Source organism: Mycteria americana, chromosome 3 (genome assembly GCF_035582795.1).
Source record: "Mycteria americana isolate JAX WOST 10 ecotype Jacksonville Zoo and Gardens chromosome 3, USCA_MyAme_1.0, whole genome shotgun sequence".
Taxonomy (NCBI): domain Eukaryota; kingdom Metazoa; phylum Chordata; class Aves; order Ciconiiformes; family Ciconiidae; genus Mycteria; species Mycteria americana.
Window position 1 is genome coordinate 46,377,115 of NC_134367.1, and position 25,415 is coordinate 46,402,529.

At 54.4% G+C, this 25,415-nt stretch overlaps 1 protein-coding gene across 1 annotated transcript; it reads left to right on the forward strand.

Moving 5' to 3' along the window:
- The first annotated feature begins 17,750 nt into the window (after nt 1-17,750).
- Nucleotides 17,751-19,237, forward strand: POU3F2 (POU class 3 homeobox 2). The gene has a single exon (XM_075497321.1). The coding sequence runs from the start codon at nt 17,849-17,851 to the stop codon at nt 19,154-19,156; it is 1,308 nt and encodes a 435-aa protein (XP_075353436.1). The 5' UTR covers nt 17,751-17,848; the 3' UTR covers nt 19,157-19,237.
- Nucleotides 19,238-25,415: the final 6,178 nt, after the last annotated feature.

Here is a 25,415-nt window from a genome sequence, read left to right on the forward strand (position 1 = left end):
ATCCCCTTCCAGCCTCGTATTCCCTCCTACTTCAGGCCCTGATGCTTCCCTCGTCCTCTTAATCTCACCCCATTCCTGCTCTGCTTTCTCCTGCTCTCTCCCCTTTTCCCTTGTCTGAACCCCCATCCTCCCTCCATCTTTCCGCACTTCTTCTGGTAGTTTCCCCCTCTCCATACTCCAGCCTCATCCCGTAAGATGAAACAAGTAAGATCACAAGACAGTGATCCTTACTGGCAGTTCCCCTACCCAGAAACGCAGAAATATAAATCACCACAAAGAGAGGTTGCAGGGAAATCCTCCTCCAACCCACTCACTTGGGATCTCTTTCTCCATCCACGATCTGGTCGTGACCTGGTGAGGGGAGCAGCTGAAGCACGTTAAATGCATATGGAGCCTGCAAGGACTGTATCTGGCCAAGGCTAAACCAGCTGCCGTAAACTGACATGTTCAGAAATATTGGACTTTGGCCTTGGTTAAAGGCACTTCCCTGTCCTACAAAACTCTGAGTTTCTGTACCAACGCATGTTGTGCCTGATCTTCCCAATGAAATAATTGCAGTGTTTCTTTTGGATGTTCAAATATATCATTTTCCCTTAATTTCATTCACTGAAATGAGTGAACCACGAAACTGGCTGCTTCCAGGATAGTTTGCCTTGAGTCAGAGACTAGCCGGAAAAAAAGCTCTTTCATTGTTAAAAGTTTGGCAAAGCTATAAATGATACTGCCAGTCCCAAGCATTAAGAAACTACAAATCAGGCCGTGCACAAAAAGCCTCATAGAGGCATGATTTTTTTCAAATAGCAGTAAAAACAGGCACCTGCAGCTGAGGTGGATTAGCTTTCTCATTGCATTTGCAAGGCTTCCCTTGCAAACTTTGCAACTTTGCAAACTTGAGAAGCTTTTCGTTTGAAGTGAAAGATGGGCTGCTTATATTTTCGCTTGTCTCCTGGATCTTGATCTGGATGAAAACATCAAGCACTGAAACACTCAGATCAAGACAGATGGCAAAACTATATAAGCAAGAGGAAGCAGCATCTTATGATGAAAAGCATCTATAGGTGATAACACCAGTGTGTCTATCATGCTCCTCATATCTCTTACAATAAAATTTCAGCCAATGAATCTCGACTCCATGGTTAGTTATGTGCTCCTTTCCACTGCTTTGGAGAAGATTTCATGGCAAAGCACGTGATTTAGGGGTAGCAGTACTCAATATAGTAAGAATAGAGTTCAGCTTCTTGCCCTGATCTTCTTCCTGCCTTGCAGCGTGTCTATTTTTTTACCTAAAGCCACAATTAAAAAGTTGTAACATTTGTAAACAGGCAGCTTCCCTAAACAGGCAGCAAGTCCCAGTGAAGTCTATAGGGGTGTGCGTAAACACAGAGATCAAGGCTGAGCCAGCAGCTTACATGAGCAACCCCTGAGAGGGGTCACACCTTTTTGGGGCCAGGCTCCACGGAGATGCATATAGCAGCAAGCGCACCTATGTGCAGCCCCGAGCATGCTGGGGGCTCGCCGGCAGCTCCAAGCTGCAGCGCGGACAAGAAGCCCACTCCTGTGTACCGTGTGTGCGAGAAGGGCTGCTGGGGAGCTCACCGGACGAGCTGCTTCCAGCGGTGCCGCACCTGGGTGCCTGCGGGAGCGGAGTGAAACTCCCGGGAAGAGGGACCGCAAAGGCATGTCTCCTGGGTACGCTCCTCTCCAGTCCCATCCTCCTGCTCTCCGGGGCCGCTAGCTGTTGCGGGCACTTTTGCCTCTGCTGACTCTTTTCCCAGAAAGTGAACCTACGCATAACATAATATGTGCTGACTTGACATCCAGAGGAGTTGTTAAGAGAGAAAAGAGGTACCAAAAGACAATTAGATGGATGCTTGATATTTCTGCAGCTTCCAGAAGAGTTTCTTGAATATGTACCTAATCTCCTCCCAGCCCGCTTTCTAAATGGCACACCAACTTTGGCAACTGCAATGCATGGATGCTCCTAACACATCCGAAACTTCCTGGGGCATATATTGCATGGAACTGATATCACTGCCAGCAAGATATGGGCCGGCAGTCCAATAATAATAAACTGAGCTATATGGGCATAGAGATGGAAAGAGAGATGCAAAATGTACAGGGCAAGAATCCCAAATCTTCTTTTTTAAAAAAGGGGGAACATTTCAAAGTGAGTATCAGGCACCTGTTGTTACATGCTCAAGGGGAAATCTTTCCACTGGATCCACAGGGCAGGTCTGAGATAAGCAGCTGGAATGATAAGTTATCTCTGTTGCGATTCAGGAAATATAGATGCTTCAGATGCTAATGGTGTGTCAGCAGGGAAACAGACACACAGCGGACTGGGGTTAAGTAAGCCTAGGAAGGTGTTTATTCATGTATAACATTTGCAGAGAAGGTGACTCCCTACCTCGCTCCTGGCCGCCCAGAGGAACTGCTTATAACCAAAAATATGCTCGGAGAAGTCAAGCGGAAAGGTCAGGCGGGGCGGGGGGCGAATCCCAGCCGTGACAGCCCTCCCGTCAGCGCTGGCGCTCCCCGCCGCCGCACGCGTCCCGGGAAGGACGGCAGCCTGTCCGTCTGCGCCGGCTGACCCACCGCACCTCGGCGTAACCCGGCCAGGCTCCTGCACCGGTGCTGGCGGAGGGGGACCACTGCCAGCTTTCAGAGAGCATAACCTGCTGCGGCTCGGAAGAATTAGAGGTCACTTGTGCATCCTTTTGCACTGGGCTGGATCGACTGTAGCTGAACCATTCCCGGCAGACATTTGTCCAATCTATTTTCAAAATCCTCCCACTGCCACTCTAGGCAATCTATTCTTGTGCTCTCCAACTGAAAGTTAGAAAGCTGTTCTTAATGTCTAATCTAAATCATAAGTCAACTTTAAAAATGACAAGTACGGTTAAAAGTTTCAAGATTTTTCCTAATAATAAATGCAGTTTTCATTTTATTTCTCTGTTGGTTGCTGCACATTCAGGGTACCTTCAAATCACTTTTTAAAGCATCCCTCTAGAATCATGATGTATAGAAACTGTATTTTTTATTTTTCACAAGAGCTGAGATTGTCATTTAATTACATAAATCCAGGAGTAGGAGATTTAAGGAGAAAAAAAATTGTGATAAAGTCCTGTGAGAGATGCCAACACTGAATTTAGCTGTAAAAGGCTTTTTTTTTTATCCGTATGCCTCACAGACCCATTGCCCAAAAATGTTCTGAAGTGACAGCAATGTCAAGCAGAAAAGACATCTCACCCATAACTAATACAGAAAAATATCTCAGGTGTGGGAGACACGTATTCCTATGTATATGCATACGTATTCCTTCATTTACCTCTCATCAAAATCCACTTTAACTATCCCAATCATGTGAACATTGTCTTTCAGCAGATATTTCTCAAGATCCCATCAAATAAGTTAATAGCAACAGAAGTAGTTTTCTCCTGCCTCACCAAAGATGAACCCACAGAAAACTGCCACTTTGCTCTGGTGCTCAAATTCAAAAATATTACTCAAAAATAACTGGGCTCACTTTCTGCTTCAAGGTTTTCGAAAAAGAAGGCTATGGTTATTTACCAACCGCAATGCAGATGCAGAACCACGATGAAAACACAAATAGGAGCTCTGATCTTTTACGTCAACAGAACCAGATATGAAGGAAAACTACATTGCCTCAACTTTCTAGATACACATGGCTGGGCACTGAATTTGTCCCTGGAGACGACCACATTCAAAATTTACATCCTCAAAGCTTTGTATTTATCACTGGAAATGCTTAGCTTTTTAACGAGCATGTCCCATTAATTTTGCTTAACTTCGGCATCCACTGTGTAGTCAGCTATATCTGAGTTACTTACCCTAGGCACTGCGTTTTGTCCCAGAGCAGACACTTAAACATAGCAGATGAACCGTGCCTCCCGTTGACTGCAAATGGCCCCTGCATCGCAGACATCTGAAGTTAGGCGACATGATCCTCACCCTCACTGCCTGTGTCCTTCTGTCCAAAACCACCTAGGGAAGAGAAGAAGAGAGACACCTAGGGAAGAGAAGAAGAGAGAGGAGAGGAGAGGAGAGGAGAGGAGAGGAGAGGAGAGGAGAGGAGAGGAGAGGAGAGGAGAGGAGAGGAGAGGAGAGGAGAGGAGAGGAGAGGAGAGGAGAGGAGAGGAGAGGAGAAGAGAAGAGAAGAGAAGAGAAGAGAAGAGAAGAGAAGAGAAGAGAAGAGAAGAGAAGAGAAGAGAAGAGAAGAGAAGAGAAGAGAAGAGAAGAGAAGAGAAGAGAAGAGAAGAGAAGAGAAGAGAAGAGAAGAGAAGAGAAGAGAAGAGAAGAGAAGAGAAGAGAAGAGAAGAGAAGAGAAGAGAAGAGAAGAGAAGAGAAGAGAAGAGAAGAGAAGAGAAGAGAAGAGAAGAGAAGAGAGAAGAGAAGAGGACTCTTGGTAAGAGAAGAGCAACTGCCTCTGCTTACCATTTTCTATCAGCAGGTTGAGGCCAGCCACAAGCCCCTTCCAAGTGCCCACTTATTGGGATTGTAATTATGATAACCTGGAGTCCAGTTCCAGGCTGAGGATTCCCTTGGAAAGCAAGGTATGTAAAAATTAGGCATTACTACAGGGGAGCTTCAGCCCCCTTCTAGGTAGCTAGCCTAAACTGCATTTCTAGTCTCTTCTCTGTACCTTTAGCAAACACAAGGGAGGGAAGAGGGCTTGTGGCTATCCTAAGCAATTTAACTATCATTTTTACCATACCACATCTAACACCTGGCAGGCAGCTACCATTTTTGCATGTCTCTCAATACACACACACACACATATATATGTAGCATGTGCCTTTTTCTTTATGGACATAATAGCAAGTTACACTAAAATCAAAAAGCCCTATCTATGGCCTTGTCTTTTTCAGTCTAACCAAAGACAATAAATACGGTCCAATGCAAGGTCCAGGTGAGTTACATTTCCAGAAAAGAGGAAAAACCATTTCTATTCATTGTGTTGACAATGCACTTATAATCTGAAGGCGTGCAATTTCCAAATGGCCCCAATTTCCACCCTCAGCATGTCTGCATGACATGTAATGCCGTGCTGAAAGACCTCAGCTATGTCTGGAAGAGCTAGTTCTGCCATGGTACTTACTCCATCTGAAGCCAGTCCCTCTCAATCCATTCCCCGCTCCTTGGACTTTTTTCTTTGCTCCACCACAGATGAAAATTCTGCCTGCGCTTGCTTTCCCACCATTTCCCAATCCTCCCTGCATGGCTCAAGAAGTCTGAGACTCTTTCACCCACCCAGCCCTAGGTACTCCAGCTCTCCATACAGCTTCTTGCTTACTCAGTGTCCTCATTAAGATGCCTTTCCTTTTTAGACAGCAGCATCCTCCTTCCAATTCTCAGACCCAGCTTCCTTCTTCACCCAGCTCTAATTTCTTTCCCAAACCATTCCTACCCTACTTTTCTCATTTTCAGCTCTCACTCCTAATCTGAAGGCCAAGTCATAGTTTCTCGCCCCCTTCCAACTTCCAGAAGTGCACCTGAATCTGCGTCTCCATCTTCTCTTCTCCTTCCTTTTTCACCCCATTCCTTCCCCTCCACCTCCATGCCAGGAAGCTTTGCTGTCTGACCTGTGTGCCTGACAATAACGAGCCTCTCAGGAAGCAGCGCAGAGCAGCCAGGAGGGAAAGATGCAGCCGTGTGCATCTCCAGCGGCGTTGCATTCAGTTACTGCTTGTGGATGGTGCATGCATGCATGCATGCATTCAGAGGAATGAGCAAATGAAGGCTTTCTGAGGGAGGAGAGAACCTTCAAAGATGCCTGGTGCTGCTTTGATGCACACATACAACCTGTTTGGTTGGGGTTTTTTTCCAAACTCTTTTTAACTTGACCGAATTGGCATAATGGCTTTTCTTTGCAGCCTGGAACGTCAGTGCTGTGATCTTTGCTCTCGTTCCTGAACCTCTGGGTGACAACAGAAAATTTTGGCCTTATTGATACAGTCTAGCAGCATTATAACCATGATTTTTTTAACTGGAAGTATGAGGCAACTATAACAAGAGGCAGCTCTCCCATTCCCACCTGTAATGACCGGGATGCATTCAGATAGGAGGCAAAGAAAAGAGTGAGGTCTTCACCTCCTACCCTTAAAACCAAAGCATGCAGATTTTCAAACGTGTTTATTTTTTCAGCAGCTCTGAATATGGACCTCTTCCAAAATAATGTATGAACACTGGATGTTGACCAGATTTTTCTGGATGTTTACTGGATAAATATGTCGGTGTAGTGTAAAAGATGGCTATAAGAAAAAGGAAGAAGGAAATAATGGAGGAGGAGCACAGGAAGCCCTGCAAGAAACATTTGAGGGCTGGTAGGAGACACTAAAGCCACCTAATTGCCCTTGAGTAGTCCAGCCTAACCGTGACGGACCAGCCCAAGAGGTTTGAACCAGCAATGCCAAAACTCTGGAGCAAAGGACTAACTCGGAGACCCTTTTGGCTGCATAAAGACCTTCTCATTCGAGAGGAGAGCGAGTTGTCATGAAGCCATGGCAGGGAAAGCAGACTGACACAGGGTCCCCCAGGATTGTCGGTGCCAAATGCAAAAGCTACTGTCAGCTCAGAAAACGCTTTACTGACACACCGAAGATAAAAATCATGTATTGCCAACCACCCTCACCACACATCCCAAAACGTGCCATATGGCCGAAAGTACTACAACTGATTTTGCCGTTCCTCGGGTTCTGGTGTGAATTGACAATGAGTCTAACATATAATTTACATCATCTTTTAACTTTTTGTGATGTATAACATCGGACAGCTTTGTCTGGGACAATCCATCATGAACTAGTCTTGTTGACATTTTGGATTCTCTCTTCTGACCTTGTCCTTTCAGCACAGGCATAATTGTGCTTATGATAATTTTATTCCCAGTTAGGCAGCGATTTTGCACACCTTTGAGTTACAGAATAACTAAGAAGCCAGTTCTCTGTACGACTGCTGAAACGAGGCACCTTGAACCAATTTATGCTGAAGCGCAGTCCGGTGGTGTAGCAGTAAATAAAAGTGAGTAAACTCACCTCTCTCGGTGTGCATAAGTAGGTTAACTCTCTTTAGTTGTGTTTACTGTTGACTACACCACAGGTGCAATCTCAGCTGGGGGCTCCCTACTGAGGAAACACCGGCCATATGTTTGCGCAGCAGACAACGGGGGGGGGTTGTACAACCCAGTCCTCACGATATGAAGGGTCTAGCAGGCAAAGGGGAGGGATCCAGGCTCATTTCTGCCACCCAGCTCACGTGCAGAGAGCTTCCCATTTCAGCCAGGGAGCTCCAGGTTCAGGAATCATCCCTAATTTGTCTTTACTTACATACCAGCATGGGGTTTTAGGGATTTTTTTAGATATGTTAATACTTTAGCAATTATCTAGGGTGATAGGCAAATCTTTTTTCTTGAAGAATCGACTGTTCAGTGTCACTTTAGTGGGAATATACAATTATTATGGTACATGAATTATTTGAGCTGTTCCCTGCGAAGACTGATTGCCTTTCATGGGCTGTGTGTGGGAGCGGCAGAGAAATCCCTGCTGTTCTAACTGGTGTCGGCACCCCCAGACAGTCAAGCATCGCTGCAGAAGAGTGACCATCATCTCACCTGTAGCAGGCCTCCAGCCAAGGTCTCTGCCCACCCTGCTCTCGAAACAAGAGAGTGATTTGTCTTGTTTCAAACCACTGGATTTACACAAATGTGAGAAAATCTCCTGGACCGCAAATATTTAAAACTAAACTTTGAGGTATCACTCACTGCAGCAAAGAGAAAGGGACATCCCACCACATCCACGCCTGCATTTTCAGGGAAGAAACAGTTATGTCAACCATAGCCTCCTTTCAATGTAAAACTTCTAGAGCAATTATTAGATTATCATACCGAATAGGCTATTACGCTCCCAGTGTGATAACTGGGTAACTAGACAAGCGCAGGTGTGTTTTAGTTGAAGACCAGAACTTCACAACATCACCCATTCACTTCTGCCCCTTTCAACACATTTTTCAGCCCCTTCAGTTCTGCTGCTAAAGCCGATGGGAGGAGATGGAGGGACAGACATCGATGTGACCAGGGGAAGAAGTAACCTCCTACAGAAATAGTTGTTGGAAAGCTGGAAGGAGTGGCAAACAGCGGGAGCTCTGCATGCTGCTACGTTTTTTTGCTGCTTGCCACAATATTCTTTTGTGTTGTTTCTGGATCTGCTTCCTTTACATATGTTTTTCAACTGTTTCTGGCTGGAGGTTGTTATTACTGGAGCGTGGATGTGTTGCTGGAGATGCTATTCAAGTTCGCAGACTTCTTGCATGCTGCTAACTTCCACTGCCCTTGGCGCTCTTGCCCCCTGTCAACCAGAGTTTATTTGCCATTAAATGTAAAAGGAAAGGTATCTATTATTTAAAATAAAAGGTATCTGTTATTTATCAGAAAGACTAGCTCCCTGGGGAACAGCGACTTGTTTTTAGCATTGGTCTGGCTACGTGGTCTAGGCTTCATACGTGAAGGAGAGGTGCTTCTGGAGCTCAGGGAGGCAGCCCAAGAACAAGACAATTTCCTTTTATCTCCTCCACAGCCTCCTCACCTACTCCATTTCTGGAAGCTGTAACTTAACATAGCATTAAATGTAAATGGTTATCAATCCAGTCCAGAAAGTGAGCAAGAGACACTAATAGACAAGACATGGATGTTTTAGACAAATGCCGAAGCTCATGGAGGAGCAGTAACATCGCAATAACAGAAACTGAGTTTCAATTGAGTTGAAAAAGCAATTATCTGGTGCTATGGAATGAAGTGAGAACAAGGTAAAATTTTATGATGTTCTGATTCCTCTTTTTCACAGCTTTCTCCAGGTGGCAAGGGGGTTGCCATGACCTTTGCGTTTAACCGTGAGGCCACCAAAGACCACCCCAGCTCCGCTGCGTTCCTCCTCTCCCAAAACAGCCTTGGAATAGTAACGTTTGGTTTGAACCTGGCTTCCTCAGACTTTTCTTCCGGAGCTTTCCTGGAGCCTCAGGACAAACGAGGAAGGACTTTCGAGGTGCTGCCAGCATCCCCCCGACAGGCCGAGATGTGATGTGGGAAAGAGCTCGGGGATGCTGCCGGGAGGAACAGGGCCGCCGGGGCCGCCTCAAGCGGGGCCGTCCCCCCTCTGCCGCCCCCGGGGCGGCGGAGGGGGGACGGCCCCGCTTGAGGCGGCCCCGGCGGCCGTCAGCCCCCGGCATCCTGCGCCCCGTGGGTGCGCACCCACGCATCCCCCTCCCACGCTCCCCCCTCTCCTTCTTTTTGTCTTTTTTTTTTTTAATTTTTTTTTTTTTAATTTTTTTGTTTTTAAATTTTTTTTTCCCCTGCAGAAGTCGAGGTTAAAACCCTGAAACCCGAAGCCCTGAAACCGAGCTGCTTGGCCCCGCCACTCACACCCGTGTCCGTTCCGCAGCCCGGGAGCCGTCGGGAATGGGGGGCGGGGGGGGCGGGGCGGGCAAGCGGCTGTCTGGGGTGACCGTGCCCCGTGGGTTACGCGTGGGTGACCGCGGAGCTGAAGGAGTGGAGGAGCAGGGGAGAGGGGGTTTCTCAGCGATTTCCATCTCCCCCACGGGCAGGAAAAGGCAGAAACACGCGTGTCTGCGTGGGGGAGGGAGGGGGAGCCGCTGAGGTTTTATTCTTGAGAGAAGCAATTAAATACGAATTAGTTTCACTCACGCGGAGGGAAGACAGCCCTGCCTCTGTCCCTACCCCTTCGGGGCGGCCGGTGGGTCAGCCCGTGGGCCAGCGTGGGTGCCCGGGCCCCGCCTCCGAGCAGCCCCGGGCGGCGGGCGAGGGGCTCCCGCGTCCCCATCCGCACCCGCGCACCCTCCGCGCTCTCCCGCCCCGACCGGCCTCGCCGCCACCTCCGGGGCGGTGGGTGCGAGACATTCGAGCGAAAGGCGAGGTTGACCCGCAGCCGCTCCCGGGCCCCGCTCCCGGCGAGCCCCGGGGACCGGGCGGAGCGGGACGGGGCCGGGAGCGCTCCGTGCGGCCGGCGGGCGCCGGCGGCCGAACAAGCCTGGTCTCCCCAGCCTGCATTTTAATCCTGAAATCTGGAAATGGAAATTGTTTGATGTATGAGGAGACGTTATCTAATTAGGGCGTAAGAAATTTAATCTTTCCAGCAGGCAGGTCATATAATTAATGTTAATTTAACGCTCAAATTCTCAGTCATTAATTTTTATTCTCTTAAATGTAGTTTGGCAGGGCCCCCTGATCCATGGCAATGGATTTTACTGGATGTAAGAGCACACTTGGTCTTTGGAGTGAATTACTGCAGCCCTTCCTATCCCAATAACAAGATCACATCATGTATGCATTATTAAGCCATGTAATTGAATGGTCCATAGTTTGCATATCAGACTATTAAAATAATGTGTTTTGCTTTTCTTCCAACACGTAATGTTAAAGCCTTTGCGAATATTTGGTGATTCTGATAATTATCACCAAATTACTACAAATGTTCTCTTCATTAACGTGATTTCTTTCAAGCATTTTTAAAAAATGTGAATAATGCATTAAGTGGTGGCTTGTAAAGTGTTTTTTAAATAAAACTTGTCAACTACAATTCGAAAACGAGACAAAAAAAGGAGAGAAAATTAACAGTCGCTCGGGAAGAGAACAATTCTCCTGCAAGCTTGGAAAAGACGCCTTGCCTTTTTTCCCTATTTCAGATAAGTGACTGTACACCTTTAAAGTTTCACTTCATCGGGAGCAAAAGTGCATGCAATCTAAAGAACTGTCGATTGCAGATGATACAGAACAGATGGAGGAATAAAGTTGGAGCTTTTCCCTTTACAGGGAATGGATGGGGACATAGGCAGACAGACAGAGAGATTGATTTGAAAAGATACTGACCTCTCTCCTTCAGCTGCAATTTAACTTGTCCTGGAAAAAAAAACCCCAAGTGAAATCTGCCTCCTCCCCTGCCTGCCTGCCTCCTGCCTGCCTCCTGCCTGCCTCCTGCCTCCCCCCGCCCCAAGTTCGCACTGTCATCTGAACAAACTGCTGCGCCGATCTCAGAAGGTGAATAATTCTCAATTAACTAAGTAACTAACTTTCTTCTTGCCATCTTGAGTCACTCACGTAACTAAATCTTAAGCCTTCGAGACCCTTCATTATTGCCTTCCCCCGCCACACTGTTTTCAAAGTTCAATAGCAAGGCAACAAAAAACACTGCTGCAAAATAAGAGTCTCTTTTAAAATTAAAGAGCTGTTCATTTGCGTCGGAATAAGTTATCCCCCCCCCTTAAATTATTTAGGCACAAAAAAAAAAAAACCAACAACCCCACTCCACAAAGCCCCACGCAGCCCGTGTCAGGATCAGTGTCACGGATGCTCTGCAGGGTGCGAAGCCACTGCGACCGAGTGAGGAGGCGCTGGATCAGGTGTGGTGTTGGGCTGTGTGACTCGGGGCATCCCGCAGCGCTCCGTCTTTGCTGCTCCGCAGCCAGAAGCGCTCGGATCCCGCCGGGCCGGCCCCGCTGCTCCCCGCGGGCGGCCGGCGGAGGATGCGCGGCGGCGGGCGCGGGGCGGGGCGGCGCGGGGCGGCGCGCACGGCCGCTCCGCGGGGCCGGGGCCGGGGCCGGGCCGGGCCGGGGCCGCCGAGGCGCCTCGCCCCGCCGGGAGCCCGGGACGGCCCGCGGAGCGCTCTTATTTTGGTTGGGAGCGGGCAGCGCTGCCGGCTGGAGCCGGGAGAGCGGAGGGAGGCGAACTGTGCTCCTCTGTTTGGTTTAGGGTTGGGTGTTTTTTTCTTTCCCTTTCCCTCCTCTCTCTCTCCCCTTCCCTCCTCACTATAGCAACCAACGCCAGCCTGACAAAAATGCACCCTCTGTGGACAATGGCCCAGCCTTCCTGCTCGCCTCGCTCCTCTTCTTCCTCGCCGAGCGAAAGAAAGTTTCCAGCCCCCCTCCGCTTCTCGCCTCTCCCCCCGGGGCAGGCTCCTGCGCAAATCCCGGCGCGGGGCGACCGGGCCACGCTCTGCTCCGCCGGCACCGGGCCGAACCCCACGGGGGGAGCCGGGGGGACACACGACAAGCCGCCCCCCAGCCGGGGACCCCGCTTCCCCCAGCCGCCCTGCCAGCGGGACGGGGGGCTTCTGCCCGGCCGGCGGGGGCTGCCCCCCGTTGCATGGCGCTGCAAGGGTGTGGGGACGGGCTGAGGCCGGGGGGGCTGGCGGGACGCTCCCGGGCCAGCCGCAGCCCCGCGTCCGTGTGCGGGGCAGCCCTGCGCGGCCGGGGCCGGAGCGGTGCCGCCCGCAGACCCGGCGGTGGCTCAGCCCCGGCCGGCTCCCGGCTCCCGGGCTCGCCTCTTTGGTGGCGAAAAACGGCGTCCCCGGCCTGGAACGGCTTCTGCTTTGCACCGCGAGCGACCGAGCGGGGCAGTGGCGACCCGGAGCCCTCTGAGAAGGCGCTTCGGGAGAGGAGCGGGAGCTGTGCCCAGAAGTGCCCCGAAGGCTGGAGGGGGGAGGGAGGATCGCGTCCCCCGGTGAAGCAGGGACGCGATTCCTCTGAGCTCTTCCCGGGGTGCATGCTTGTCTCCACCAGACGTGAGCACTGAACGAAACAAACAAGAAAAGCAACCGTTAGATTTGTCAGAGAAGGCTGGGCACTGGTCTCCCTCTCTCTTGCCTTCCCCCCCCCCCCCCCCTTTATTTAAATCTGTGGCTGCGTTTCGTCCTGCACACCTCCCCGGGCGGCGCAGGCTTGGGGAAGCCCCGGCCGAAGCCGCTCTCCCGGGCGGAGAGGCCGGCCCGCCGCCCCTCTCCCGCCGCTTCACCTGCTGCCCACACCGGTGAAACGCCCTGCAGCTCCTTCGCGGGGCGGTCATCCCCCAGCCAGGCTTTTGAACGCGAAGTGGCAAACTCCGCAACACCAATCGCGTCTGGGTCTGTCTCCGAGACTTCAATAAACAAGCTGTATTAACTCCATCCAGAATTTATCTCGTAGACTGATGGAATTTGTCTTTTTCTTCTTCTGCTCCTTCTGCTTCTCTTCCCCCCAAGGCCTCATATTCACCGCTCAAAATTTAGCAGCCTGCCTTTGATAAATTACTCAAAGTAATCCCTGCAACAGCTAAGTCTGACTGGCTGACGTTGTGTTAGAAGTCTTCATAGCGGTATCTGTCTATAAAATATTCACTTGCGGACTACAAAGGGTGGATCATTTTTAATGACAAGATTCAGAACTGGAGGATGAAGGGAAAAGATTAATATCCGTGAATTCAAATAATTTAATTTCAAATACTGAACTTAGAACATTATATCCTACTAGTTTAAACAGTGATGCAGATAAAATAGCAGAGTCTCGGATGAATGAAGTGGCCGGAAGAATAGAGTTGCGGGGAATGTTGGGAATGAACATTAATGCAAACTTTACAGGAACTTTATTTTTTTTTTAATTCCACACCTTTCTATCTTCTGGGATAATCAGTATTCTAGCAGGGCAAAAATGTATAGGAAGTTACACGTGTGTGTGTGTCTATCTATATATGCAGGGAGAGAGATTTGCTTTCCTCTAGAGATAGGTGGAGAAATCTATTTAGACGGCGGATTTTAATTTCAATGGGTAATGTGAGCTTGTGCAATCAAAGTTATCAATTTCTGTCCTTTTTGTTTAGATTTCTTAGTTAAATGTGTTTGTTATATCTACCCCGAGGAGAAGCAACTTGAAAGTGTAGCTTTTGAGTCATCTTATAAATACATCCCTGAGGCTGCGGTTCTTGCAGCTTTAAGCAGTTTTCATTAAAGCAGCCAGCTGCCTCTTTGTGTAGATTGGATTTTTTTAAAGCAATCACTTGTGAAGCCCCGGCCTCAGTTTTGTCTCTCCGCAGGCCCTTAAAGTTGAAGTTTCATTCATGTCTTGGGTCTCTCCACCGAATCAGACTCCTTGGAGCAACACTGGAAAGAGCCACACGAAAGTGCAGGCTTGAATACCTCATAGAGAAAGGTTAAAAAGGAAGCAGAGATCAAAACAATCCCATCTCACAAAAGGTGCATTAAATGCGCCCCAGCAGTAAGCACAAATCTTCCTAGTTGGCCTTTAAAGGGAGCACCAGGAGCCTCACGTTTATTGCACCCAGCAATTCTCTGAGCAACTCGCCGCGTCTTTGCACTCCTGGCGCATTTCCTCCTAAAACAACATCTAATGGGAAGATAATAGAGACGCAGAAAGGAGGCGCGGGGATATTCTCCCCCCCCCCCCCCCCGCCGCCTCCTTTCCTTTTAGCTGCTTGAGTCTATCTCAAGGCTTTGAGACCAGAGCTTAAAATAAGCTTTTCACCTGTAAACAGAAGAGGCATGTGCAATACATGTTACCCACGCTACAAACGCACGCACCCACAGGCAGGCGGGAGGGTGTGTTTGGAGGGCGCTCCCCAGCCCCCAGAGCCGGGGAGGCTGGCGAGCAGCGGCTGGGAGCCGAGGCTCGCTGGGAACGAGCTGTGCTCGTGTTTTGCTGCTGGAAATGCAGCTTTCTCTCCGGCGTGCACGGAGTTGAAACGCCAAGGGAGCCCACCACCTCGCACGCCGGAGCCCGCCGCAGCAGCCCGAGGCGGGTGGCGGGCAGGGGACCCCCGGGCGAGGGGGTGGCCGGGCGTGGGGCGGCCGGAGGGCTCCCGGAGCCCGCCAGCGTCCCTCTGCATGCACCTGCTGTGTATGCAGCACCTCGCCTCCCAGCCAGGAGAGAGCTCCAGTTAAGTGGCGCTCTATGTATTTTATAGCGAATATTCTCGAGTAGCTGCACTGCAATGAAGGAGATATCAAGGAGGCCTGTCAGTTCAAAGCTTTTGGGGTTGTTTGAAAATCTTCTTCACGTCAAAGTAAGCAGCCCTAGTATTTGAACAGCTGCTTTGAACAGTGAAAAGGGCTGAGCTGAATCAAAACACTGCAGTGTCTGCCCAAGACACCGCATCACCTTCAACCTGCTTTTATACGAGCAGAGAAAAGGAAAGAAAGGCTGGTGAGACCTCTAATCCCGCGGGGTCAGCTCCGCCAGAAAGGGGGCACATGACTGTCTCTTTCACATCCCGAGCGCCTCGGACCCGAGCGGGTCCCCGAGCGGCGGCCGGAGCCGGAGCCCGCGGCGGGCAGCGGCGCGGCGGTCGGGCGCTCGCTCCCCGCTCCCCGGCGCTCCCCTCCACGGGGGGAGCCGGGAGCCGGGGATGCTTAAGGAGCGCTATTAATGACAGGGCTAACAATGATGGGGAGGACGAGGAGGTGGAGTCTGCGGCGGCTCTGAATGCACCGGCCGCGCTCCTCGCTGCTCCCAGCTGCGACTCCATAGGCGTGCGCTCAGCCGGGGAGGGGGCAGGAGGGACGGCAAGGGGCTTTGCTGCGGGGCGCGGGTTTTGTCCGCCTCCTAATGCCGTGTTGCCACTTCGGTAATTGCGTGATTACCGTTAGCCTTTGAGCTCTGCCGCTGGGGCGGCAGGGGTGAGAGGCACGCAGGACGGTGACCGCAGGCATCACCGGCCAGGACGGAGGGCCGGGGAGGGCGGGGGGGGGGAGCGAGATGCTCGACCGGGGCAGGGCTGGAGGGGTTTTCCCCCAAAAAAGTGATGGCTGGAGCTCGCTGACCCCCGCGTCCCGTCTCCTCGTCGTGGCGAGCCGCGGGGAGCGCGGTGCTGCCGGCGCCCCACGGGGACCGGCTGTGCGTGGGACGCGCGCACGCCGTGGGGCCGGGGCGCAAGGGAGTTCCCTCGGACAGTCACCGGGGTAGGTCCGTGCCGGCCGAGCACCGCACGCTGGAGGCACCCGCGTGAAAATATAGCCCCGATAATGACGCGTGGCGTGGCCCCTCGAGTCGCGTCCACGCATGAACTTTTGGCAGCGGACCTGGAGGCGGGCTGGCGGGAAAGCGGCCCCCGGCGGAGCCTCGGCGGCCCCGGGAGCGGGGCGGGAGGGCTGGCCCGGGCCCGGGGAGCAGGGCGGCTCTCCCAGGACGGTCCCCGCGATGCTTTGGCGGAAGCCTGCAGCGGACTTGCCCTTTTGTTTTGTTTCAACTCACTGGTCTACACCTAATTGGGAGGAGAGACACGAGAAAATGAGCATCAAATTATAAAATTCCTGTGTGCCCAGCTGTTTCCACACGGGAAACAAAAGGCAGAGCTTCACTTCAGAGGCACTGACTTCCCTCCCCGCGACACTCGCAGAACAGGCAGTATTGTTCTTCCCTTCGCCTGCACGTCGAAGAAAGGGGAGAAAGAAACCCTTAGGAAGAATCTCCACTCTTTCATGGACAAAGTTTGCTTCCCCCCCTCTCCTCCTCCTCCTCCTCCTCCTCCTCCTCCTCCTCCTCCTCCTCCCTCCCTCCGTCCCCACCCCCCGGCAGAAGGAGCTCTTGATACGCCGCTGAACTAACGAAAGGAGGTAACTCCTGCTGCGCCCCTTGTCTCAGGGCACTGGATATCCTGTTTATGCTGCTTCTGTGTATATGTTTATGTGCAGGAGCCCATCCCCCCGCTCCTCCACACCCCCACGCAGAGGAATATTTCCAGGCAAGGAGCCTTTCCAGCGCTCACGTTAAATACGATGATTTATAAACAACTCGCAGAAGAAAGCTGTTTCTTGTTAGTAGTAATAAATTCCCCGGTCCGCCCTAGCGCATTATTTCGATGAAGATAGCGGGAGCCTGCGACGCGCACCTACCCCCGTGAGCAGTTTATTTTCGAGACAAAGCTATGGCTTCCAGCTCAAAAATGGGCAGCGAACTCTTTTCGCGGCGGCCAGCCCGGGCGCTGCTCATTCCTAGGAAATCCGGATCCAGTTCCAGGGTCTCCTTCCTTCCTGTCCGGGCCGCAACTTCTTTTTTTTTCCCCTATCCCTCTCTTTTTTCTAATTTTTTTTTCCCCCTCCTCCATCCTCCCCCCCCCCCCCCCCAAAAAAATCTTCTGTATGGATGCAGAGGCGCCGGCGCCGCCGAGGCGGCCCCGCAGGCAGCCCGTCCCCCCGGGACGGGACAAGTGGAACAATAAATACCACCTCCGCAGTGCCGAGGTGCGAAGCCCCGACATCCCCGGCGGAGCCGTGTGCTGCGGGGAGCACCGGGGGCCGGCGGGCAGGGAGGGGGCCGCCCGCTCCCCGCCCCCGGGGGCGCGGCGCTCCCCGGCCCCGCCGGCGGGGCTGGCTGCGGGGCGGCGCTGCGTGCGCTCGGCCCGGCTGAGAAAGTTGGGGGCGGGCGGAGGGGGGTCCCCCGCCCCGCAGCACCCGCCCCGGGGCAGCACGGCCGCGCACCGCGCGGAGACCCGCGGCGGGGCGCGGGCCGCGGGCCGCGGCAGGGCGCGAGCAACAGGAGCCGGCGGGCGGAGCGGCGGCGGCGGCGGCGGCAGCCTCTCCCGCCGGGGCGCGGCGCGGTGCGGTGCGGTGCGGCGCTGGCCCGGCGGGGCGGGGCGGGGCAGGGCGGGGCGGGGCCGGCGGCGGAGCCCCCTCCTGCCCTGCGGCCCCGCCCCTCCCCTCCCGGCCCCGCCCGCCGCCACCGCCCCCCGCCCCGCGGCCGCCGCTCCCCCGCGCCCCGTTCCCCCTCGGAGTTGGGTTCCAGAGGGCGGTCGGGGGGCGGGGCGGGGGGCGGGGCGCCGCCGTCGGGGCGCGCCAATGGTGGGCGGCGGCGGCGGCGGTTGCCAGGGGCGCCCGCGTCCGTCAGGGCGCGGGGAGCCAATGGTGTGCGGCGGCGGGGCGGGGCGGCCGCGCGTGCCTTCGCAGTGGGCCCCGCCGCGCGGGCCGGGGGGGCGCGGGCGCCGCGCGGCGCCCGAGGCGAAAAAGTAGCTGTCAAATGCGCGGCGCCTTTAACCGGCGCGATCAGTGCGGCTCGGCGAGTCATGGCGACCGCAGCCTCCAACCACTACAGCCTGCTCGCCTCCGGCTCCCCCATGGTGCACGCCGAGCCGCCCGGCGGCATGCAGCCCGGCGGCGGCTACCGCGACGCCGGCGCCCTGGTGCAGGCGGACTACGCGCTGCAGAGCAACGGGCACCCGCTGAGCCACGCTCACCAGTGGATCGCGGCGCTGTCCCACGGCGGCCCCGGCGGCGGCGGCGGCGGCGGCGGCGGGGGCGGCGGCGGCGGCGGCGGCGGCGAGGCGCCCTGGTCGGCGGGCGCGCTGGGCCAGCCCGACATCAAGCCGGCGGTGGTGCAGGCGGGCGGGCGCGGCGACGAGCTGCCGCCGCCGCCGCAGCACCCGCCGCCGGGGCGGGCGCCGCACCTGGTGCACCACGGCGGCGGCGGCGGGCACCACGCGGCGGCGGCGGCGGCGGCGGCGGCGGCGGCGTGGCGGGCGGGCGGCGCGGCGCACCTGCCGCCCGGCATGGCCGCGGCCAACGGCGCGCAGGCGGGGCTGCTCTACTCCCAGCCGCCCGGCTTCACCGTCAACGGCATGCTGGGCGCCGCGCAGCCGGCGCTGCACCACCACGGCCTGCGCGACGCCCACGAGGAGCCGCCGCCGGGGCCGCCCGGGCCGCCGCACCACGGCGCCGAGCACCCGCCGCCGCCCCACGGCCCCCACCCCGGGGCGGCCGGGCCGGCGCCCGCCGCCGCCGCCGCGCCCCCCGGGCCGCCGCCGCACCACGACCCGCACTCGGACGAGGACACGCCGACCTCGGACGACCTGGAGCAGTTCGCCAAGCAGTTCAAGCAGCGGCGCATCAAACTGGGATTTACCCAAGCGGACGTGGGGCTGGCGCTGGGCACCCTCTACGGCAACGTCTTCTCGCAGACCACCATCTGCCGCTTCGAGGCCCTGCAGCTCAGCTTCAAGAACATGTGCAAGCTGAAGCCTTTGTTGAACAAGTGGTTGGAGGAGGCGGACTCCTCCTCGGGCAGCCCCACCAGCATAGACAAGATCGCGGCGCAGGGCCGCAAGCGGAAAAAGCGCACCTCCATCGAGGTGAGCGTCAAGGGCGCGCTGGAGAGCCACTTCCTCAAGTGCCCCAAGCCCTCCGCCCAGGAGATCACCTCGCTCGCGGACAGCCTACAGCTGGAGAAGGAGGTGGTGAGAGTGTGGTTTTGTAACAGGAGACAGAAAGAGAAGCGCATGACTCCCCCGGGAGGGACGCTGCCGGGCGCCGAGGACGTGTACGGGGCCAGCAGGGACACGCCGCCGCACCACGGGGTGCAGACCCCCGTGCAGTGAACTCGCGGCGGGGGCGCCCGGCCCCTCCTCCTCCTCCTCCTCCTCTCCTCCTCCTCCTCCTCCTCCTCCTCCTCTCCTCCTTCCCCCAACTTTTGATTGTCCTCCTTTTTGCTTTTTTGTTTTTCTTTTTTTTAATTATTATTATTTTCTCCTATCTTTAAAAAAAGACAAAAAAACAAAAAAAACGCGCAAAAAAAAAAAAAAAGAAAAATCAAAACGCGAGCGAGCGAGCGAGAGGGCGAGCGCGAATCACAGCAGACAGACAGACAGACAAAGCACCTGCACCGGGCTGTCCCTTAGACGGTAGCAGGTGCGATGCTGTATTTTGACCTTTCCCAGGCGAGGGCCCGTGCACCGGAGTGGAGCGAGTACCGCGCACAGGCAGGCAGGCGCCGGCAGGGCAGCGGCAGGCACCGGCACCGGCAGGGCAGGCACCGGCACCGGCACCGGCACCGGCAGGGCAGCGCAGGGCGAAGCAGTCCGCACAAAACTCCCTTGCTCGCTGGCGAAAAAATACGGCGCTGCCCGGCCGGGGAGGGGGCGGGGGGTGGGGGGGGCGCAGCCACCTCGGGTCCCCTCCGCAGCCCCCTCCTGCCACACAAAGGCAGATTGCATTGTGGAATGTCGCTCGGTGTTGGCACATGCTGCTGTGTTTATTTTCTGTGGATCCCCTGTAGGAATATATGAAAAAAAAAAAAAAAGAAGAGAAAGGAAAAGCTATCCCTTTTGATGTAGACAGTATTTAACCGTACCAATTTGCACTGCAAGAAAATCGAAGTTTACATAAACAAATTCTTTTTTTTTTCCTTTTTTTTTTTTCCTTCCTTTCCAACCTTAATTTTGCAAATGACTTGCATTTTCCACGGTGAGCGTTAGTCAACCAGTGACCGGTCTACAATATGTTACTGTGTTTTAGCCTTTGCTTTATGTGTATATGTGAACTTTTGTTATAAACAAGTCTTCTTAAATATGTGTAACGCTTATTTTCTCCTTTTACCGTAGCAAAAAGAATGCGTATATCTGTATGTATGTATACATATGCATGCGTGCATAGACGTACATATATACACATATATATCATCTATATGTATACATATATGTATATGCACCGCCAGCTTCCATTCTCCAGAGACGTGACTCTCGTAATTGCTTAATATACGCCTTCAACGGCAAGAGTCGAGTTTGGAGAAGGGAGAATAATGCAAATCGACAAAGTAAACTTCATTTTCAGGCAGTGTCCGGGGGCCGAGGCGCAGCCAGAAGGGGAGAAAAAAATCCATGCAGCCCTTCCAGGTTGTGTCAGGGCGGGCGAGCAAGGCCCGGTGTGGGAAAGGCAGAGACGAAACAACACGTTTCCAGAGTTTTCCCGGAGAAAGTGGCACTTCCTTGCGAGGAAAAGGGGACTATTTAGCTTCTCCCCCCCCCCCCCCCCCCAGCCCCCTTCCCTTCCCCTCCTGCCCCCGAGGCTCCCCGTGAGTGCCCTCGGCACCCCCGGATCCGCCGCCCGGGCAGCCCCTGCTCGTGTTGGCCCTAAAACTTTCTTGCCTTGAGCAGTTGCGCACCAAGGCCGAGGCGGGGGGAGCCCGAGGGGTGCTGGGCCGGGGGGGCCCGGGTGCTTACACCTGCCCCTCCTCTCCGCAGAGACCCTGTGCGTTTCTCTTTCACTGTTATTTTTCATATTTTTTTTTTCTATTTGTATCTAGCCCTCCCCACCCCACCCCCTGTCCTTGGTCAGATTCCGGTATAATTTATTGAAGGAAAGGACCAGTTGTAACTTGGGCAGCCTTGTGTCTTTCACTGGGGAATGAAATGAAGTGGGAAAAAAAAAATGCCATTTTTCAATCCGTCTTTTTTCCCCCCCTTCGTTGATAGTTTTAAAGTGCATTTAGTGACATTATCTCGATGAGAAACGGTTAACTTTCCAAAAAAAAAAAAAGATAAAAACCCACGAGGACAAAAAAAAAAAAGGAAAAAAAGAAGCAAAACAAAAAGCTCTAAAGGGAAGCAGAGGAGCGGGACCTGGGAGCAGCGCATGTATGTGCGTGTGTCTGCGTGCGTGTGTTGGTGTACTTATGCACACACACAGCTATGCATATACATTAGAGGAACTTTAAACTATGATAGTTATAAATTCATAAAGGGATCATTTAGCCAGCACAAACGGGTGCTTTAGAGACAAAGCATTTTTATAATCTAAAAGTTTACTTAGTTGAGTGTTGGACAATTATGGAGAAAAAACAGTGAAGCATTCTCTCGCAGAACTCTCCTATAAATATTGCATTCAGTAGCTAAGGCTTTAGAGTATGTTTCTCATTGTCTTTTAAAGCGCCTGTGACATTGGGTTTTCTTTCCTTCTTTCTTTCTGTCTCCCTTTCTTTCTTTCTCTCTTTCTTTCTTTCTTCTTGGTAAGACAGATGATGATTTCTAAGAGGCACATGCATTAGCCTTTTTCCTAGTTTTCCAACAATTGTTACAAAGATACGGGCACCAAGCTTTTCTCTTTTCTTTTTTTTTTTCTTTTTTTTTTTTTTGGATGTATTGAGCTGCTTGTTATTTAAAGTGTTGAGGACTAGCGCCTAGTGAAGTGAATCAGATCAGGGCAGATCCAGTGGTAAAGGGAGGAAATGAACTTTCAGACACTTACTAATACGTGCGTAAGGTCAGAAAACGGAGTCGAGAGGATGTTTGAGAAAAGCCTCAAACTCCAAATAGGTTTACTAAAAAAAAAAAAAAAAGTTACCACACAAACCTTACCACTATGTATATATGTTTAATATTTGTCCTTTGAAATGCAGAAATAGTTTCAATGTTTTCTTTGTCTATTTTTCTTTCTTTTTTTTTTTTTTTTAAATGCTACCCAGGGAAATATTTTCATATCATTTTTAAGTGGCCTGCCTCAATGTATATTTATTTCTTTTAAAGCAAACAGGTTATGGAAACTGTTTTTCTGTAGCTTTAAATGAGTAGGTGAACAAAATCTATATGGGATGTAATTTTTTTTTTGGTTCAGTCTCTTTAAAAATACTTTGTTTTGGTACATTTGGATGTGCTTGTGGGGAAAATAAAAACGCAGAGATCCTTATATATTTATGTTAAAGTAATATTTTATTATCTACATAAAACAGAAATGCACAATACCTTCATAGTTTGTTCTAATTATTGAAATATCTTTATTTTATTTTTAAAGATAGCACAGATTTGCATAGTTCTTAAGATTTGGAGGGAGAACACCCCAGTACTTATACTGAGTTAAGTTCTGTGTAAAAGCACCGCCATTCCTTTATATTTCATGGAATTTTTGGAATAAATTTGATGCCTATACCGAGAGGTTCCACGTTCATAACTTCCAGGGTCTTGGAGGAGAGCCCGGGGAGCTGTGCTCATTGTGTCTCTCCGCAGAGGAGCCGCAGCGGTGTGTTTTGAAGCCTTGATTTCTGTGCGGGTAGGGCTGTCCTGCCTTCGGTGCTGGCGGGGAGAGCCGCTGCTCGGGCCGGTTGCGCGTTCTGGCGGAAGGCGTGCGGGAGAAGAGACTCTCCTCGCCTCCTTCCCTTTCGATAATGTAAGGTCTGACTCCTCAAAAAAAGAAAAACAACAAGGCGGGGCTTAATTGCGGGGAGTACTCTTTAAAAGAGGGAGGACGGATCCGGCTGCCCAGCGGGGCTGCGCACCCCCGGGCCGGGCGGGCGCTCCCCGGGCCGGGCCCCGGGCCCCGCGGCGGCGGCGGCGGCGGCACCGAGCCGGCGGGGCCGGGCCTGTCCCCCCGGCGTCTGCGGCTCGGTGTGCGGGGCGGCCCGGCGGGTTTGAGCCGAGGGTCCCGGCGTGAGGCGCTGAGCGGGGCTGGGCGCTGCGGGCGGCGTCGGGCGAGCGGCCTCGGGGCAGGCGGCGTGTGCTCGGGTGCGTTTTGGCTGGCTCGGTTTCCTGCGTGCAGTGCCCTGCTCTCCCCCCGCCTCGTTTCTAGGCTTATTAGATTTAATCATCTTTTCTAACTCCTAGTCAATATTACGCTCATCCCGAACAGATTCAGCTAAATGATCTTATCAATAGTTTCGGAGAGAAGTGACAGAAAGAAGAAGTGTTTTGTGACCGCAGACGTGCTGACGGGTAAAATCTCGAAGCCGGGTATGGATTTAAAAGCCCTCGGTCAATAGCCTGCGGAGCCGGCTGCGGAAAGCGAGCAGCCTCTGCCCTCTGCAGGACGCTCGGGTGGGCGCCGGGGGAACGTTTCGCCCTCGGCGGCCGGGCCCTGCTGCCGGCCGGCCCTCCCGCGCCGGGTGGACAGGAGGCGGCTTGGGTGGATGGTGCCTTGCTCGGCGGGGCAGGCCCGGCGCCGCGGGGATGGCCGCCGAGAGCCGGTGCTCGGGGCCGGGCCGCCCGCTGTGGCGGCCCCCGGGCTGCTCCTCCGGGGCTCTTTGCCCAGGGAGAGGCTGACCGGATGGGAGCGACTTCTCTCGTCCTTCCCGGCTGGGTGCGGGGAGGCCGGCCGTTTGGGGGGTCCTTTTCCCCGTTTCCTTCTCTCTTTTAAGAGAAAGCAGAGGGGGAAATGGAGCAGCCGCAGGACGCACCTTCTGCAGGTGATGCCAGGGTGCGCGGCAGCTCCCGGAGCTCCCCCGCCCTCGTTCCCAGCAGGGACTCTCTGTCGCAGATGGGATGCCAACAACAAAAGCCCTGTTTCCTCGGCTCGCTCCCTCTGATGGAGGCCGAAGCTGGAAGGCGGGAGGAGACTGTGTATCCCGAAGCCCTTGAGTCGTGATTGCCTCCCCCCGTGTCCCCGGCCCCGCGGGGGTGAGAGGCAGCGGCCGGTGCTGCCCGCCCCGGGGAGCGCCCTCCCGCCGGCGGGGGCGGCCGCCCAGCCCCGCCAGCTCTCCCGAAGGCGGGCAAAAGGGGGCCGGGGCTGGGAAGGAGAGAAGCGGGGCTTCCGCAAATGCCCCAGGCTGCGGGGCAGGCCGGGGCGGTCCCTCGGAGGGTGATGCTCTCGGGCCGGGCAACTTGAGAGAGCCCCGACGGGGGCAGAGGCCCCGGTAGCCCCCGGCTCCGCCCCGTCGTCTCTCTCTCTCCCCCTCGGGTTTTGTCGGCGGGAGCTCGGGGTTTCCCCCCTGCCCCCCGAGACCCCTCTCCAGTGCCCGGCTCCCCGGGCGCGCTTCTGGCCCTCGCCGGGCCGCGGGGACACGGCGGGACGGGCCCGCTGCCTCCGCCGCCCCGGCCTCCTGCCCCCGACCCCCAGCCGGGGGCCGCCCTCTCCTCCTCCTCCGGCCCCAGCCCCCCGTCCGTCGCCCAGCTGCCTGCCCCTACCCGCCGGGGCGGCCCCAGGCCCCGAAGTCGTCCCAAGCCGCCTCGTTGGGAGTTTGATGGCTCTTTGTTCGGTGCCGTCGGTGCGGGCTTTCTCCGGGGACGGGTGACCCGCCCGGGGAGGGGAGGCGACGGCCCCCGGTGGGCGATGGGGCCCGTCGGCGGCGGGGGGAGCGGCGCTGAGCTTAGTCCGGCTTAAGTCTCTGGGCTTAGATAAAGCCGTGGGGAGGGTCGCGTACCCGGGCTGTCCGCCCAGCCCGGGCCCGGGCAGCGCCTGGCGGGGCAGGGGGGTGGGAGCAAGGAGGGGGGAAGATGCCCGCGGCTTCTCGGGTGGACAGGGCCGCGGCGGCCTTCTGCTGCCTCGAGAGCGGAGGCTGGATGGTGTGGTCTGTCTTGGACAACGTGGCTCTCCCGCGTCCTCTGCTCCTTCGGGGGTTATCTATTTATTTTGTGCTTCGGAAGGGGCGGGGGTCTGGGCTGCCGCTCCGGCTTTAATCTCGAGATGGAAAAGTAAAAAAAACCCAATTTTTCAGAGTTGAGCGAGCTAAGTTGGCACTTTGCGCTCGGGGCATGGCCGGGCTGTCGTCGGGGATGTAGGAAGATGCTCCGAAGAAGGCGATGTCACCCCGGCTCGGCCGGGCGGTCGGGCACCGGGCGGTACCGGGAGAGGCGGGTGCTTTTCCGGGGGAAATCAGTCAGAGCGAAACCAAAGCGTGCTTTAGCAGAAACGATAAAATAAAAAGCAAGAACTCCTTCTCAGACGCGACTTCTCAGCCAGTTATAAACCAAACAAGCGGGCTTTTCGGCAGACGAGTCCGAGCCGCAGCGCGTGGATTTCCACGCCGCACCCGGCCTCAGCCCGGGGCCTGACCCACGCTGCAAGTCTCTGTCCTCGAACCGCAAATCCCTCCCTGCAAAGTCCGTGTAAATACCTCCGAAACTCGGCCGGGTGTCCCGGGCGTGCCGGGGTTTC